We start from the raw sequence: 19,621 nt of genomic DNA, 5'->3' as shown, positions 1-19,621 counted from the left end.
GTGATTTTTTTTTCCATACATCGATAAATGTATGAATAATTTATAGCCACTCTGTACTTTATAATGGTCTCAGAATACAAATAAAAGTAATGAATTATAAATTACCGATACAGATACAAATCTATACTTTTGTCTGTAGGTTATTGCCAGGTGGTTTTAATTTTTCAGTTTATTTCTTGTCCGCACACTTATTAAAATAATATTTTGGGACCTTCGGTTTTAAATGACCAGAATTCAAAAATTGCCGGACTAGTCCAGTAAAACCTTAGAGATTTTTTATGACCATCGATATCGCCTGGTATTATTGCTTGTCATTTTGTCACCTTTTTTGTAAGCGACATTTGAACTTGCGGTTTTTGGTCGTCGGACTGGTTCTATTAACCTTCGGCTATGGTAGATTTATTTATACACTTTCATTTCCATGATTACATACCGTCAAAAACAATATAATTAATAACAATTTTAATTGTATAATAATTGGCACAAAAAATCGTGTGTATCACTTGCCCAGAACGTGCTTTTGCAAACATTCGTTATTTTCAAGTCTCGCCTATCAGCTCGTTCCGACAAATTTAGTTGCATTGGCAAAAGCCTAGTTTCTGGCTTTGTGATACAAATAAGCATTGTATATAGGGTGTTTACTAAACATGGGGCACCAGTTCAGAGCGTTATACCTGATTCTACCAAAACTGCTGAAAATGACTACCTACTATCGGCTATGATATTTAGAGAGCGGATTTATAATCACAAAAAAATTAAGAATAAGCGCTTAAATAAGCACAACATTTTCAATAAAAAAGTTTTATTTTAAGCAAAAAAGGATTAAATAAGCATAACACTCTCATTAAAAAAGTTTTATTTTAAGCAAAAAAGCATTAAAAACATAATCATATTACAAATCAAAGAACACTTCTTAGAACTTTGGATAAAATATTATTACAATAATCCTAGACTTTATATTTTACACACGTATTTCAGTTTTCTTTAAAACAATTTATGATTGTAATATGTTCCAAGTTGTTCACTGTAAAATTTTTTCGCCGATCATTTAAAATGTGTTTAAAATTGGAGAATGTGCGTTGAACATCCACACTCGTTGTTGGCGCAAATTTGAATTTTGCAACTAATGTTGAATCTAACTCCAAATTTTCCACCTTCTGGCCTTGTAAAACACGAGCAACGTCGGAAAGAACACCGAAACCTGCATTTTTATTTAACACTTCGTCAAGTTTTTGAGATACTCTAGTACCAATATCACCCCTTACTGCGTTTGCTTGTTGTTTAAATTCTTTCACTAGGTTTATGGCATCTACCAACAACATGTTGGGTTTTTCTAACTTTTCTATTACCTCACATACGAATTGATAATTGCTTCTTAGAAAAGCTAGATCTTGTCGCAAATCTTTGTTTTCCAAAATATTTATGCAATCTTTAATCGATTGAGAAGAATCTTCGCTAAACTCCGTAACTACTTCCTCAAATTCTTTGATATATTTGTCATAATAAAATGTGGTATGTAACCATGTTCCCATGTTCCCCACCTCGTTATAATCGGCTCTGGGGGCAATGGTATGTTTGGAAATTTTTTCTTAAAATGTTGCACTCTTAGTGGGGCTTTAACAAAAATCTTTTTACCATTTGCCACTAATTTATTAACAGTAGGAAACTGCAAACGTATTCCTTCAGCCACTCTGTTTAAACCGTGGGCAATGCAAGTAGAGTGAATTAAATTGGGGTACAACATTTTTAGATTATTCCCTGCTTTCAACATATAACGAGCTGGATTCGAGATCATCAATAAAACTTTATTCGCCGGTATGGCATTTGGCAAAAATAGTGGCGTAAGACTGTCATTTACAAATTTGGTAATCGTATTGCCATTTGTTTTATCTAACATTTTCAAACTTACTACATATCCTCGACTAGGGAAATTTTCATTTCAGATTCCAACAATTAACCTTGCCACGTATCTTCCACAACTATCGGTTGTTTCATCGACAGCAAACCACAAATAATTATCTCCAATGCCATGTTTAATTTCGTTGTAAACTTGCTGAAACACTGGGCCTACATAATTTTTTCGGAGAGTACTTTTAACCGGAATATGTCGATTGCAGTGTTTTTCAAGGAATTCTTGAAGAGGACCTTTCTCCAATTTTTGTAAAGGTATATTGGACTGGATCATCATTTTACATAAATCGAAATTAAACTGAAAGTGCTCATCTTTTGTGGAAGTAGATGCAACAGATTCATGTATGGTCTGCTGTTTAATTTTAGAAACTTCAAACATTTTCTTTCTTTCTACATCAAGAGTCGTTCTGACATGTTGCGTCAGGTTATATTTTTTATCACTTTGAATCTAAAACAATGTACATATACAGGATTAACAAAGGAAAATAGATAAAAAAAAATTAGTGGGCTTACGGCTTTCACACAAGCTCTGCAGAATATTTTGTTGTTTTCTAATTTTAATTCTGGAAAATCCCTAATCCACTCATCCGGCATCGATTTTACTTTCGGCATTCTTTTAAAATATTAGTAATATTACCAAAAAGAACTCAACATGTAACAAGTGAGAACCACGTATAACACTGTACTACGACAGATGCGATAGACTGATGGTTGTGAAATAAACGGTTCATTTACTTAAAAGTTTCCATTCGAAAAATTTTAAGGTAGGTCGTTGGGTACAATAATCCTTTTTTCTAGAAAATTTTCAACGGTCTTGCCGCAAAATGCCGAAAAAGAACATCTGGTTAAAAGCTTTAATTCATTATCAACGGAAGTAAGGATTTAAAGTCATAAAATCTATGGAGTATTTTTCCAATCCTATAATAAAACTTTATTACCCAAACGACCGGAACCTACTCACAGAAAGGGTCTTGAGTAAGTGTACTTCAATGGTCAAGTCCAGGTAAAATGCATACGATACGGTACGGCTAACTAACAAGTATTTGTCATCCCGACAAGGCCGTTGAGCAAAATATGCATTCAAACTCATATTCGTCGAAAAAAGCATTAAATAAACATATAAGTTTTAATATGCATAAAATTGAAAAAAAAGCAAATAAGCATAAAAAAAAAATGTGTCAAATGACTCCAAATTGTATCATAGTTACAGATACAAAAAAGTTTTGAAGTGCTTACATTTTTCACAAAAAGCATTATCCGCTCTCTAATGATATTATTTTACACCACTCAATTATTCGCTTTGTCAGACTAGAGTAGGTCTACTAGCGTTTTCAAATGGCCTCATAAATAAAAATCCAAATCACTATGGAATTTTATTTCTTGTACTCCGTAGGTCCAGTGCATTCCACAGTACTTTTACTTTACTTTTATCGTCCCGTGTCCGAAAATCATTCAAGAACAAAAAAATCTAAAAATAAGTAATCCAAGGAGTACTCTCTTTTTGTGGTGTTTTAGTAAACACCCTATGTAAAATCAGTTTGGTAGCTCAATTAAATTTTTTTGCCAACCAATACACCTCAAGACTTATTACCTCTTGGAGTAATATATGATTATTACAGTATTTTCTTATACGCTATAATACTGACCTTTGAGAAACCTTTAACAATGAGAAAGACATAGGAAAGTTATCGGCAGCTAGGAAAGATAAAATTCTCCAAACAGGTCAATACTTTAAAAAAGAAACAAGGACGAAGAAAACCTAGTGGTTCGATAAGAAATGCCACAAGAATTAAAATATAGAAGACCATTAAGTGTTAAACAACGAATTAGTAGAAATGACGAAAGAATATGAAACATGTAGGAAGAGGTGCTGTCTTATTTAATTGATGAAAACTTACAGTAGTATATTTAGTGGTCATAGAGCTTAAAATCATATTCACTGCCTGGTGTACCCCAGGAGTCCAATTAAGACCACTCTTGTTCTTGATTTCAAATGATCTACAATTATATAGAACTTATATACTTATTGTAGTTTTCGAAATTTACAGTTCTTTATCTAAACTGTAAAACTATTTCAATTGCACACAAATGTGTGCATGCCAAATCCTATTTTCATAACCTTTTGAGATTGATCTTACTTTGATCCAAAGACCCCTCCAAAATTAGACTTGTGCACACTATTTTGGGTGTTTTTTCAATGGCGGATGGCGGAATCCGTTCAGAATGGTGAATTCCAGCGTTGGAAAAGTGTCATTCAGGACAAATTGTTAATTCCTCCGTTCTGGAGAGGAAAAATCTAAGAATATATTTGAATAGGTATTTCAAATTTTAACACAAACAGAAAAAAGAGAAATCTGAATTAAAGTGACTGCTACTAAGCTACTAAGATGGCGTGGGGACAAATTTACCACGGTTACGCGAGAGTCCCTCTGATCAGGGCGATCGAGCTCTCTTCAGGTTTCAGCGTTACGTTGTGTTGCGAGATTCACGAGCCATAGGCGCCATTGTTGCATTGATCCATTAACTTCAACTCGTTCATTTTGTTACTGTGGATTAAAAGAGGTCCGACGTGTGTTAAAACCAGAAAAAATGAAATATGAAATTTGTACTCCAGAAGTTCTGAATTACTGAAACTGCAAAAGCAAACAAATTTTCGTTAGTCCACTTTGTATCAAGAATTTTTGAACAAGAATTTATACATTAATTCAAGTTAATGATTAAAGCAAAATAAGTTAATCAAGATTACGTTATGGACCCAGGTTATTCCCACATCACATAAAACAAAACACATGTGCAATAAACACAACAAGGCACATATTAAATATACGCAAAACGAAAATAATAATTCGAGAATAAATGTTCAAATTCAAGCTGTGAGTTAATATTTCGGATGTAAAAAATTGCACATTAATATAGGTACTAGAACATAAACCTAAGATACACCTCCCATTCTAGTCTATGATGGTATGAATTTACCTAATGATACTTTTCAAGGACCTTTCTCTCAAAAGGGATCATCGTTTAAGATCAGTTTAAATGCCAAAAATAAACTATTATAAACCTCGAGTGAGTTACGGGGTGTGTTATGTAATTCTAATAACTTAAGTAAAAGCATGCAACACTCTTTTTTAATATGAGTGAGTGAATTTCCTGCTACGTGTTTTATATGAACGTTAACATACATATAATAAAACAAAAATTACACGTGGTAATGAAACTGAAAGATTTTGCACATTTCAGATTAGTAAACCATTAATAACTGATATTACACTGTAATTACACTCATTGAAAGAGGACTATGGAGTCGAATGTGATTCGTTTTGTTTAAACAATTGCTCTTTTTCATGATATTAAATAATAAATTTAACATACCCCTAATTTTAACACGCATTTTCTGTGCACTCACTAAATAAGCAGTGACACTGCCTTTTTTTAAAATCATATCTGCGTTGTCTTTGCATTCCACTTCCCCTACCCCAAGTTGACGGTTTTAAAATTTTGAAACTAGCATGGTCGCCTACGTTCTGGAATGCATTTTTCTGATCTTTAATCTTTCAAAAGCGGTTTCCCTCAGTGGGAATTTAATTCAAATTCGCTCTTATTTACTTGCACACAACATGCTGTTTTTATACAGGGCTTTTATAAATGATTTTAAGGGCGTAGTTGGCCATGGATTTCAAAAATACCGCTTCGCTGAAATTATACCTCATAATGACAATTCTCAGTTGTTACATTAATGTCTAATGTTATTTGTAACCTGTCATTTAAAGTAGTCCTTTTTATTGTTTTAACGTTTTTCAAGTGCGAATTAGAGTAATTCTCGTTGATCCAAGCTCAAAACAACAAAACAGTCGTTTTCAAAGCTCTTGGTAGTTGCGTATGAAAATTTTGTTTTTTTGCTAGAAAGCGAAGACTGTGAAAATGGTTTATTCTGTTGAAGAAGACACTTTCATCGTTATGTCTTGTTATCGCAATGGGACTTCGTAAATGAAGAGTAATTATATTCTGTAACCATTTGTAAGCAAGAATATCTCTCCAAATACTGTGATTTAATAATTCAAAAAACATCGTTAAAGGCTCATATTAGACATGTAATCAACGAATTTGTTCGAACTGGCAGTGGCAACAAAGAGAAATTCCGTGGAAGACTTCAGTATCTGAGAAAGTTGTTGATGATTTGAGACGATTTGAGCAGAATTGAACAATTATACAACGGGTCCAAAGTATTGACGAAATGATGTTACAGAACATTTTTGAAATTAAAAAGAGGGTGAACATGTGCCTTGAACAAATTGATGAACATTTTCAACATTTACTGTGACGTTTAACCTCAATAAATTTGTTTCTTTTTATTGTAATGAATTAGTTTTATTTTTTAAAAAGATGTGAAGCGTTTAGGCAACCAGTGTGCGTGTTGGTCTTTGTGGTACTGCGACCCTATAATAATTTATAGAAACCCTGTATTACTGCATCTATTAGATAATCGCACATTCCGTTCAATCATTTTCTGTTTTGTCGATTTAATATCATCACTATTTTCCTTGAAGGTGGTGAAAAACACATTTGTCATTCCAAATTTTTAATATATGTAGATTTGTAAGCGTTTCGACTTCATGACGACGAATCTTGAAAAAACACGCAATTATTTAATTTTATTTATTTCCTTACGTTTCGAACATTATATGTATATTTCGTCTTCCAAGTAACATTCTTAAAAATATGTTGCTATCATTAATAACATTTATCACAAAACATTGAGAATAGTATAAGGAGATAATAAGAACAATGGAATTTTAAAGAGAAGTCATTACATATTTGTTTATATATATATATATATATATATATCGTAAATATTAAAATAAATTAACTTTGTGGCAAAAATAATCACATTTATTAGAAAAATCCATCAAAACACTAGCACGTCGACTCCTGGATGTTGAGATGGCAATTTACTACACGGTTCCTGACCAAACTATCTCTTCAATCCAGTCTAAATAACTACTAATTTTTGTGTAAATTCCAGGATACTGACCGCTACAGCTAATACCGTATGATGAGAGTCCAACAACTGTTAATAATTTAATCCTGCTTTGAATCTGCAAAGGTCCTCCGGAGTCTCCCTGGCAAGCACTGCTGATATTGCTGATCGCACATATTTGGTTTTCCGTTATCTGTTTTTGAACTTTTTTCTGATATAAACGACTACATTCTTGCAAATTCATAGAGTATAAAATCGCTTTTTGGAGAATACTACTTCTCTCGCCTCCTGCAAAATGTATACAAGTGAGTATTTCTAATTAAGAGTGTAAAGGTCTGACAACTTACCGACGCGTTCAGCTCCCCATCCAGTTACAATTAATTCTTCAGGGATATCACTCTTTGTGTACAAACAAGCTGGCCGAATAGTATCAGTAAATGTAACTTCTTTCTCAAGCTTCACTAAAGCTATGTCGCTGAACTTTTTTCGGCCATCATAGTGTTTATGAATTGTAACGTTGATGACGTTATAATCTATTTTCGGATCAGGCTTTTCCACCATTCCCGGAACATTGATCACACCTAGTCTTGCTATCTTCAGCTCGTTGCCCTGAACATTTACAACACAGTGCGCTGCGGTCACTATATAATAAGGGGAAATTAAAGTACCGCCACAGTCAAATCTATACATATTGTCTTCTTTGCTGAAGAAACCAAGTGCGGTCATGTGAGGGAATTCTCCTAGTTGTGTATCCTCTCCACCCAGAATGTAGGAGACCAGAACTGGTGGTAAAGCTGTGGAATATTTGTCGCACGCCTTTTGACTCTTTCTGGTTATAACGCCGCCTTTAAATGAAGTTGTGTTTTCGGTGTTGTCGTCTTCGTTAGGTGGTTTGTCTGTATGGTTCTGCTGCATTTCTGAATCTGGACAGCACACTATTTCCACAAGTCCTTCAAAACCGCAACGTTGCAACCCATGAGAATGTTGTTTTTTTATTGCTTCCAGTGCTGAAGTGCATTGTGTGATAGGGATACATTTCCCTGGAGCGTCAGAATTATGACAATTTGAACTCTCTGAAATAAAACGGTATATGTATTGAAATAACAAGGAGCAATAAACAAGGTGAGGGATAAATAGTATATTATTAGCCAAGGTTGCAAAGCCAAGCATTATAGACTGAGCGCAAATTAGAACCCGAGACGCGTAGCGTCGAAGGCTCTAAAGCGCGAGGTCTAGAAGTGGCTTTACAACCGTGGTTAATGTACCATTTTTTTCACTAGTAGAAAGCATAAGACAATAAATTGAAAAAATAAACTTTCACTTTTTTGACGCAACATGATTTTGTTTTGATTTCAAATCAAACTTAATCTAAATCTTCAACACAAAGAAAACCGTTTACACTTGTCTCTGAATTAATCATTTTATTTTCTACCGTCTACCAACTACTATGCGTATACTCAAGTGATGTTAGTAGCACACATTTAATCATTTTTTAAGAAATAATCACATCAAGTATTTCGTACATAACCTCAATCTTCTTTTTGAATCTTGGGCGAAAAAGTTGAACTGTGCTACCTCTAAATAAGTCGACATTTGTATGCTTCATGGCTGCTAGTGAAAAAAATTAGTTTTGAATTGGTATCACATTATCCGCACATCATAACTTCTCACTCAAGGTGTATAACAGTTAATTTATGACATTTAATTTTAAACATTGATCCATTTTGAGAGATAGAACTTCGACAACTATTATCAAGTGAGCTTTGACAAAGTCGTTGAATTCATGGACAAAGCAGTAAGTGATAATGACATTTTAAAACTAACGCGTTCATATACAAAAGATATTATTGGGGTGGGTACTTTATTGTACGACGTTTATCTCATTATTGATAAAAAAGGATTAAAAATAGGTGTAAGAAGGTACAGAGAAAAATTAAAAAAGCAATGGCAAAAGAGATCATATTTAATAAGTTCCTTGTTGTTTATTTCATATACCTATGCTTTGTTTTAAGGATTATGGGGATCTGTTGAATCCATTATGTAATCTTGTTGAACTAATTTTGATTTAAATGTTACCTTGAATTTATGCATAATTCAATGCCCTGTAAAGTCCTTGTTTAAAATTGTTGAAGAGTGTGGCGTAATTAAATATTGCTTGTTCATTTTTTGTAATTCTAATGCTCATCCGGTTATAGTTACAAATTGGAGAAAGCGGAACACATGGTTCTAGTCAAAGCGAAGTTTTTTTTTTCAGTTGCCTAAATGGATTTTTTAGTGTAAATTTCGTAGAGAGACCCGTGTTAGCGTAAAATACGGAGCTTGGTCCAGGAGCTGGATTTTTGCGAAAACGGGGTTTAGAGTACAATATGTGGCAGTTTTTTGGGAGACAGAGAGTAAAATCATCGAGGAAGGGTAATAGACTACGACGAGGAACTTAAGTTACGCTTTTGTTTAAACGTTTTGCCATAATTTAAATTTACCGTCACACCATTGTAATATGAGGGTGAACATAATATACTCGTACTTGCCCTATATTGTCTTGAAGTGCGCCATTTTGTAAATAAAATATTTTTTCGACAAGACATCTGGAAGGAATTTTGTTGTCGTAAGGTGTTTTTTCATGTTTTTGAATAAAAAAAAGTCGCAAGGTGCCAAACTAGGGCTACAGGAGGGTTGTTTTAATTCTATGTAATCACAATCATATTTATCTTTTTTTGATAGTTTTTTAGGGTTATAAGTTGAGGCAGAAGACGTTGCAACGGGAGGGACTGCATAAAGGAGTTAATCCAGGTAAAGAACAAGACGTAAGGAAGCAAGGAATTAAAGAGATATCCAAGTAGAAACGACACGCTTATTAAAACTGAATCTGAGAAAAAGTTATCGCTTCCGAAAGATGGACTTGGGCGATAAGTTTTTCGCTCGGACGGAAAGAAACGCTTGAATGTATACAGGGTACAGTCAAGAAAATAGCGACGGTTATTCAACCGATGATAATAAAAGAAAGCGCGAAGAGGAAGACGAGAACGACGTGTTCAAAAAAAGCAAAAAGGTACCAAGGAGACCGGTGAAAGGAAAAAATCGAAAGAAGGAGGAAAAGGAGATGGAAGAACTAAAGGAAATGGTAAAAGAACTAATGGGGGACGTTAAAGTAATACGTAAAGAACAACAGGAATATCGACAAGAAATACAACAACTTAGGTAAGAAAATCAGAATATGAAAACTGAAATAGCGAGCCTAACAAAAAAAAAAGAACATTTGGAAATGGCAACAAAACAAGTGGAATACATGAATAGGAAAAACAGAAGAAACAATATAATAATTACAGGAATGAAAATAGAAGTTACGAAAGAAAGAAGTTTGAGGGAAGCAATTGAAATCTTTATGGAGAAACGCATGGACGTAAAGGTAAAAATTGGTCTAAAGAGTTTAGACAGTACTTCCCTCGCTGTCGTAAACTTGACGACTGCATGCCTATTGTGTTTTTTTTCTCATTACATTTTTGTAGTGGGAATTAAAAAAAAAATTGCGATGACGTCATCAACATTTTTGCAAGGACACGTATATCAGTTGGGATAGATGTAGTGTAATACTAAGAATAAAATTATTATATTCTCAAATTTTCGGGAAAATGAATTGGGTCGTTTTGAATATTGATTTGTAATAATCAATAAAATAACGAAACAATTTACTCACGTATACCTACGTATCAGAGGCAACTGAAAATCGTGTATGTATAAACATTCTTAATTTAAGATGACAGGCGTAACAGCATACGTGAGAGTCAAATAGAGAAACTGTAAACGAAACGACCATCGGTTTTATTGCTTCGACTTCCGCTTATTATATAAAACATTGGGTTTTATTTTAATTCTTGACGGTGAAATTCACAATTGGTTGATTATAAACATGTCTATTTCACATTCGCGGAACCAAGTGAGCGCATAAAACAAATGCAGGTCTGTAATGTTAAAGTCGATGTAAATAAGCGTGCTACCCTTATGTTTCAACCGAGTTTTTCCTTTAACAAATTTTGTGTCTACCAAATTGGGTTGGTTGGGGTGTAATACTAATAATAAGTGTTGCCTTTAATTTAATCAATAAAATAAATTGACTTCATTAATTTTTTTGAACCACCTCTTAAGAAAATCTAAAAAATATGAATGGAATGATAAATCACAAGTACAAACTCATCATATTTTTTGCATTTTAGATAGGATTTATTCAGCAAAATTTAAGGGTGACGTCATCAATTTTTTTAGGAGGGATGAACAAAAGTTTACCATGCTTATAATAACTTTAAAATATTCCCAAGATTTCAAAGCATTCGGTTTTGTAATTCCTGATTAAATCGATAAAATAAATTCACGCCTTCATTAATTTTTTTGAGTCACCCTGCATATGCAAATCCAAAAATATGAATGGAATGATAAATCACAAGTACAGACTCATCATATTTTGTACATTTTAGATACGATTTATTCGGCAAACTTTTGAGCTGACGTCATCAGTTTTTTGTAGAAGATAACCAAATATATTTTGACTAAAAATTTATTATGCTCTTTATAACCTTAAAACATCTGCAAGATTTCAGAGCATTCGGTTTTGTAGTTCCTGATTAAATCAATAAAATATATTTACGCATTCATTAATTTTTTTGAGTCACCCTGTATATGCAAATCCAAAAAATATTAATGGAGTGATAGATCACAAGTACAGGCTCATCATATTTTGTACATTTTAGATATGATTTATTCCACAAACTTTTGAGCTGACGTCATCAAGTTTTTGGAGGGGATAAGCAAATATATTTTGACTAAACATTTATTATGCTCTTTATGACCTTAAAACATCTGCAAGATTTCAGAGCATTCGGTTTTGTAGTTCCTGATTAAATCAATAAAATATATTTACGCATTCATTAATTTTTTTGAGTCACCCTGTATATGCAAATCCAAAAAATATGAATGGAGTGATAGATCACAAGTACAGACTCATCATATTTTGTACATTTTAGATATGATTTATTCCACAAACTTTTGAGCTGACGTCATCAAGTTTTTGGAGGGGATAAGCAAATATTTTTTGACTAAAGATTTATGATGCTCTTTATAGCCTTAAAACATCTGCAACATTTCAAAGCATTCTGGTTAGCAGATTAAAAATTAAATTTCAAAATGTTGTTTTATAATTTTGATTTTTTTTCCAAAAATCTGGACGTTTCGGGTGAAAAGTCGATTCAGAGTTGTAAACTACATGTGTAGGACTATGTTATTTTATACAATTGAAAACCCATTTACTATGTACAATTTTGAAGTGACGTCATCGCATTAGTGGTGGGGATGATTAGACAAATTTTGGTTAGCGTTTTACCATCTACATGATATTCTTAATATAAGTACAAAATTTCACAACAATCGGTCGAGTACTTTCGGAGATTATCTGTCTAATAAAATCCGGGTCAACAGACGGACAGACGGACGGACAGACGGACGGACAGACGGACAGACGGACAGACGGACAGACAGACGGAAATGGGAGACCTATTTCTTCGTCTTCTAGGGGTCATGAAAGATCGAGAAAACGTAAAAGTAGAGAGTCGGCCAACGGACTCGATTACAATACTTCCTTTGCTTACGCTCGGGAAGTAAAAATTGAAAAAGCAAACAAAATAGCTAACGATATGATAGTGTGCGAGATAGAATCTCTTCCGAAGAAAATCGAAATCTTTAAATCTAAAGCGAGATTAAAGGGAACGCAGATATATATCAACGACCTAACGCCAACCCAACAAAAGATACACGCGGCGATAAGGAAAATGGCAAAAGAACATAAAGAAAAGGGACATAAAGTCAAGTTAGGCTACAATAAATTAATAAGCGACGGCAACACCTTCATTTGGCATAACGAAGAAAAGAGGCTTAAGCCTCAAAAAAACTAGATTACCAGGTTAAGGTATATGCAGATAAGCACAAAACGGACTGGAGTGATTATGGATATGATTTAAATAAAAAGGGAGAACAAAGTAAAGAAAATGGTAGCAAAAAGAAATCTAGTATTAAGGGAATGAATGGGTAAAGTACAAAAAATAGACAATAAAAGAGAGAAAATTGTAAAATTGACTACGTGGAATATCAGAGGTCTCAATGAAGAAGGAGCGTTGGAAAAGTGCGAAAAATTAGGATATATAGTTTTGATGTAGTAGCTATACAAGAAACAAAACAAAAAGAGAATCAAATAATAGAAATAGAAGACTATATATATTTTAATAGTGGGGACAAAAGCAAAATTAGAGGCACGGGCTTTATTGTACATAAAAAACTAAAGCAACATATATTGCAATTTCAAGCGATATCAGATAGGATGCGCTGCTTAAGGCTGAAAGGAAGATTTCAGAAGATGACGCTTATAAATGTACATGCACCAACGGAAAAAACAGATATAGAAGTAAAAGAAGAATTTTATGAGACGCTCGATAACGAAATATGGAAAAATAAAAAAATATGATTTGAAGATTGTATTAGGAGATCTAAATGCAAAAATTGGTCAAGAAGAATTGTTTAGACCAACGATTGGAAAATATAGCAAACATGAAGTTACAAACAACAATGGTCAGATTTTAATAGACTTTGCTAGAGAGAAAGATATGATCATAAAAAGTACATATTTCCAAAAAAAAGAAATACACAAAGGAACCTGGATTGCACCAGATGGAAAAACTGTAAATCAAATTGACCATGTCCTAATTGAAAGAATGGAAGAAAGAAGTATAACCGATGTAAGAAGTTATAGAGGACCAGATCTGGACACAGACCATTTCTTAGTAGGTGTAAAAATGAAGCAAATAGTACCAGTTGCAAAAAACAGGAAGAACCAAGAACGCAAAAACTTAAAAACGTGTATTAGATTGAAAAATGAGGAGGAGAGGAAGATGTATTTGGAAATGGTGAATGATTGGGTAGCAGGTGAAAGGCAAGATACAGAAGATATAGAAGATTTATGGTTGGAAGTTAAAAATCGAATAAAAAAGCGTCATCACAAAGCACTCAAGAAACATGGAAGGAAAATAAAAATGAAAGATGGTTTGATAAGGAATGTGAAGAAGAATTAGAAAAAAGGACAACTTTAAGATTGAAGGTATTAAAAAATGAAACAGAAGAAAATGTAATGGCATACAAAGAACAGCGAAAAATATGTAAAAGGCTCTTACGCGAAAAGAAAAGAAAATATAAAGAAAGACTATTAGACGAGATAGAAGAAAACTACAAAAATAAAGAGATAAGAAGTATGTACCAAGGATTGAAACAAGAAAAAAAAGGATACGAATCAAGTTCGGTGTTCTATAAAAACGAAAAAGGTGAACTGGTAGGAAATGAAGAAAAAATTTTAGAACTCTGGCAGAGGTACTTCGACGAACTCCTAAATGGGGAAGAAAATGGAGGAATGATAGAAGAAAATTTAAACAAAGAAGATATCCATGGTGAAGAAGAAGAGAAAGCACCAAGTCTAAGAGAAGTAAAGGAAATAATAAAGAAATTAAAAAATAACAAAAGTCCGGGAGAAGATCAAATAACGGCGGAATTACTAAAATACGGGGGAGAGAAGCTAGAAGAAAAGATACAGAAACTTTTAGAACAAATTTGGCTGCAAGAACAAATGCCAAAAGATTGGAACGAAGCTATTCTCATTCCAGTACATAAAAAGGGGGATAAGATGAAATGCTCCAACTATAGAGGAATAGCACTTCTGAATGTAGTCTATAAAATTCTTGCCTCGTATATAAAAGACCAAGTAATAAAAAAAGTAGAGAAGGAAATTGGAGAGTACCAAGGTGGCTTCAGGGCGAACAGGTCGGTAGTGGATCAGATATTTACACTACGTGAGATACAAGCAGAAAGTTTTGAGTATAAAAAAGACACTTTTGTGTCATTCGTAGATTTCAAACAAGCATATGATAGAATGAAGCGCCAAAAGTTATATGAAGCTCTAAGAGAACTAGGTATGAAAAACAAGCTAATAAAGATGATAAAACTCACCTTAAAAGACACGGACAATAGAGTAAGAATCAAAGTAAAATTGTCAAAAAAATTTAAAGTTAAAGAAGGATTACGGCAAGGGGACCCCCTCTCGCCAATTCTATTTAATTGTGCGTTGGAATACGTGGTTAGGAAAGCCAATTTGAATAGATCACAAAAGTCATCAGTGTCTAGCTTTTGCTGATGATGTAGCAATTTTAACAAGAAGTGGGACAACACTACATAAAGCTGTGGTAAACCTGGAAGAAGAAGCGCAGAAAATGGGACTGCAGATTAATGAAGATAAAACAAAACTAATGACATGGACTGAGAAAGAGTACGATAGTCTAGGAGAATTGAGAGTAAATACAAATACAGGAAAAACGTATCGCTTCAAGGAGGTGGAAACATTTACTTATTTGGGCACAGAATTTTATAGGAAACCAGATATGACAAGAGAAATCCAAAGCAGAATAATGGCCGGAAATCGTAGTATTTACGCATTTAGGAACATTATGAACAGAAATTCTTCAAGAGGTCTGAAGTTAGGACCCGGGTGGGTTAGGTAGCTTCGTGCTTGCCTGCTACACCTTGGGTCGTGGGTTCGATTCCCGCCCGGCTCTGGGTGTGGTGTATGTCCCCCGTTCCCCTGTAATTGGGCCACCGGGCCTGTAGGGGAACGTAATTCAATAAAACGTAATAAGTTAAGGGTATACAAGATAATTATTCGTCCCATTGTAATTTTCGCAAGTGAGACATGGACACTAGGAATAAATGCACAAAAGATGTTGAAGATATGGGAAAGAAAAATACTCAGGAAAATATATGGAGGGAAAAAAACAGAAGATGGATGGGAAAGAAGAACAAACAATGAGTTGGCAGAGTTATATCATGAACCGAACATAGTGGCAATGGTAAAGGACAACGATTAAGATGGTTCGGACACGTTATGAGAATGAAGCAAGAAAGAGTACCCAAGAAAATTTTGGAAAGTGGTATAGGAGGGAAACGTCGACAAGGACGACCAAGAACACGGTGGAAAGAAGATGTACTAAAGGACATAGCAGAGGCGAATATTTCAAACTGGAGGAAGAAACTTAAGAACAGGAAGGAATGGCGAGAAGCAATCAACCAAGCCATGGGCCAACTTGGCCTGGAGGGCTAATTTATATATATTAGGGTTATAAAAAACATTGTGTATTAGGTTAATGTTAATACGTATAGTTTCACCACTCTCTTCTTTTAATAATTACATTATTCTCTCTCACCCTTTATATCTTTCTCTTCTCCTTATGTTCAGTATTATTTGAAAGAATCATTACTGTTCCATATTATCATACATATATCTATGCTAAATTTTCTTTAATTATTATTAGCCGTAGTGGAATTTCAATGTTATGTTAACTCTATGTTCAGTCTACTGATCGAATTTTTTACCTTTGTATTTGTTTTATTGTTTGTACATATATAACTATTTCTTTAATTGATTTTGCACTTTGACTGATTTCCTGTATTTAGGTTAATCCGGTTGATAATAAAGACCATTATTATTAATATTATATTATTATTAAAACCTAAAGCTATGCTAGAATCGTCGGACAAGTAGAGTAGTTATCAACACGAAAGGATACAGGTGGTGGGAGTGCGCAGAACATTGTTTTGGTTTGGCCTTACAAATATCGTGCAAGCAGTGACAGCGGCGATGAATGTTTCGATTTTGAAATATTAAAATATTACGGTTAATAAAAATATCACTTTTCTATTTTATTAGGGTTCACATTATAGAAAAAGAATTTAAACAATTGTTAGTGCTGTATTTGATGTATGAGTTGATTAAAAAATAAGTAAAAGAAGTAAGAAGGTAATTTTTAGTGAGCAATAATAACTGTTAAATTACGGTACAGTCGAAGCTCTAGTTATAAACGACAATTATGCTAGAATATGAACTGTGATTATTACTTCGACGTTAAAGACAGAAAACGTTAAGCCTTATTATAATCCGACTTTACGGTATCGATAAATTGTGCCAGAAAATTAAAAACCATATAATCATAGTCATATGTTGCTTATTCTCAGAATTTTAACCCCTCTTTTATCTAAAGATGTAACTGTTGATTTAAGACTAGTCGACCATAAAATAGTATATAATACTGGTTTATAATGAGGGGTTCGTGAAATTTTTTACTCATGCTATAATCCCTCACATTATAAACTCGTTTAATAATTAAAAATACCAAATTTTGTGCGATAGATTATCATAATTTATTGTTACGTAAGTCTATTTTTTTAACAAACAAATTAATTTATTTTGATTAAATGGTTGTCTGTATTCTTTTGTAGAAATTGCTCTTTTTTTAATTGTTTTTGAAAGAAGTATAACTCAGCCGAGCACCCCTTCTCAATGCATCGATGTTACGCCACTGATGGCCCGGCTACAAGTCGCGCAACTTAAGCCCCGCCCCTGTACCCTTTCGTGGTGAAATTACTTCTACCGTGATCACGTGAAAATCACACGAACAGCCTCCGCTAATGCCCTATTTGGGCTTTGGACGTCCAATGTATACTTGTAAAATCAAGAGAACCCAAAATCACAAGTTTCATAAGTACACACCCCTTCGTTTAATTACAATAAATTTACAACAAGATTAGTTAATAGTACATAATAAAGAGATTTTTAAATGACTTCAAAATGAGTGTTTTGTAACCAACAAGAGCGATAGGTTTGTTGTTCAAAAATTGATTGAAACATCTGTTTGGCGATTTTGGTATAACATAGAATATCCCTAAAATTTGACAAGAGATACTACAACAAAAGAAAAAAGCAATGGAAATTATTTGAAGCCAGTAATGATAATTTTTTAAGCAAGTCGAGATGTTGGTTGATATTCCAAACTACCACTTGTATGTAAAAGTTTAGCTTAATGTATTTTGTAATTTCAAAGGTAATGGTTTGTTGTAAAATTTTAAGTGTTTTTTCAGAAAGTTACATGCATGGTGTTGCATGTAATGGAACAATAATTGTAATTAACAGGTAAGTATTCTATAAGATAAATTACTAAGTCATCAGTAATATTTTGGGACGTTTTCGATAATTTAAAATATTGATGAATAATGAATAAATTACTATTATTGGAAAAATAAAATACCCAGAATTCGAACTTAAAAAATGTTAAAACCAAAGATTGTTATAAAATATTCATTTGAAAAACCCAAGTGTATTATTATTATTATTATTATTACGATAAAATTGTTTATGAAAATTTTTGTTACAACTGTTAACTTTACGTTAAAATAGTAGTTCTAGTAAATCCAGTATTTGATAATGAAATACGGAAGTTTGAGATGATTAATCACAAACATAGTTATCACTTTAAAACGCCTAATACAGTTTTATATTTACGGAAACATATTTGAGCAATTCACTCATCTTTTCGTCACTTCAACATCAATTGTCGTGTATTGCCTTTTATGCAGGTTTTGAAATAATTACATTTTTTAGTCAATTGAAACGGAAAACTCCATGGGTTCAGATATTTTATAAAATAACAATTTAATATAAATTTGAATGTAGAACTCTATCTATATAATTTTTACTTCTCAAGCAAAAATGCTAAGGAAGTACCGTATGATTCAAAACTATTCAGATAAAGGGAGGCTGTGATGGGCGCACGTAGATAGAGTGCGAAATCTGTTTTGATGCAATTTTTTACGGTGTAGAATGCGAAAATATTCTTGGAAATCTTTTGTCTAGTAATCTTGGAAATGATGAATTATCTATACATACTTTTCAAAACGAGAAATTTCAAAATTTACCTCATACGAAAAGTATACTGTGAACTTTTTTTTACGTATATGTTATCTCATTTGTATCTTAGCTAATTAGACGCTACGTCACGCATTTTTTTGAAAATTCTGCAAAATATTAACATTGATTTAGAGATTACAGATTAAAATCTATAGATTAAGCCTCCCGGAAATAATGCTTTGTCAAGAAATTTTTGGATAAACCTTTCATAAAAAGTACGCCATATTTATTACGCTTTTATTTGAGAAATGCATTAAGATAATTTAAGAAAAGAAATAAAAAGAAAAGTCTGTGGCGTAGTGTTATGTTGAGAATATCTTTAAGACTACTGATTACTAATGCAATAAATTACATTACATTTTGCGATGACATTTTGAGATAAACAGCAATAAATGATTTGTACGTTTGTAAAGAATTCTTATCCGTCTACTGTCACAGACTACTAATCGACCAAAAGTGAATAATAATTATAATTACCATATAATTCATTGGGTTTGCAATAGATGTAAACCAAAGAAAATCCAATTACTAAACCGTAGAATGCCCAGTTCTTAGTTTGAAACATTTTTTGTTGTTACACTACTAGTTCACTATCACGTGGTCCTCCTAGTATTGGAGATGTATTAATAAAAAATGAACACAGACTGACTTATCAGACAACTGGTGTGAGTTATATGTTTACTTAAGTGCGTCCACGATGCGCAAGCTCTTCTTCCTGATTTCTCTGAAGTGTTTAATGTTGTTTAATGTGCAGAAAATCCCCCTTCATTCGTTGCACACCCAGTTTCTCTTGCATCTTTATCAGTGGCGTCAGAGTAATTTGTATTTTGGAAATTCGGGAGTGAGTGCTTTCGCAGGAGATAATACTGACTTAGAAATTCCCAACCAAGAGTGATATCCTGAAGTTTAAATGA

General features: G+C 33.2%; 1 protein-coding gene across 1 annotated transcript; it reads right to left on the bottom strand.

Moving 5' to 3' along the window:
- Positions 1-6,739: 6,739 nt before the first annotated feature.
- On the bottom strand, positions 6,740-19,272 carry LOC135132771 (serine protease persephone-like). Its single transcript, XM_064060968.1, has 3 exons — positions 19,185-19,272; positions 7,237-7,962; positions 6,740-7,177 (listed from the first exon to the last, which is right to left on the bottom strand). The coding sequence occupies exons 1-3, from the start codon at positions 19,270-19,272 to the stop codon at positions 6,864-6,866; spliced, it is 1,128 nt and encodes a 375-aa protein (XP_063917038.1). The 3' UTR covers positions 6,740-6,863.
- Positions 19,273-19,621: the final 349 nt, after the last annotated feature.

Source organism: Zophobas morio, unplaced genomic scaffold (genome assembly GCF_036711695.1).
Source record: "Zophobas morio isolate AGI-343-1 ecotype UQ-CSIRO unplaced genomic scaffold, CSIRO_AGI_Zmor_V1 ptg000021l, whole genome shotgun sequence".
NCBI classification, from domain to species: Eukaryota; Metazoa; Arthropoda; class Insecta; order Coleoptera; family Tenebrionidae; genus Zophobas; species Zophobas morio.
The sequence above is the reverse complement of the archived record's forward strand: the minus strand, read 5'-3'. Positions and strand labels throughout refer to the sequence as shown.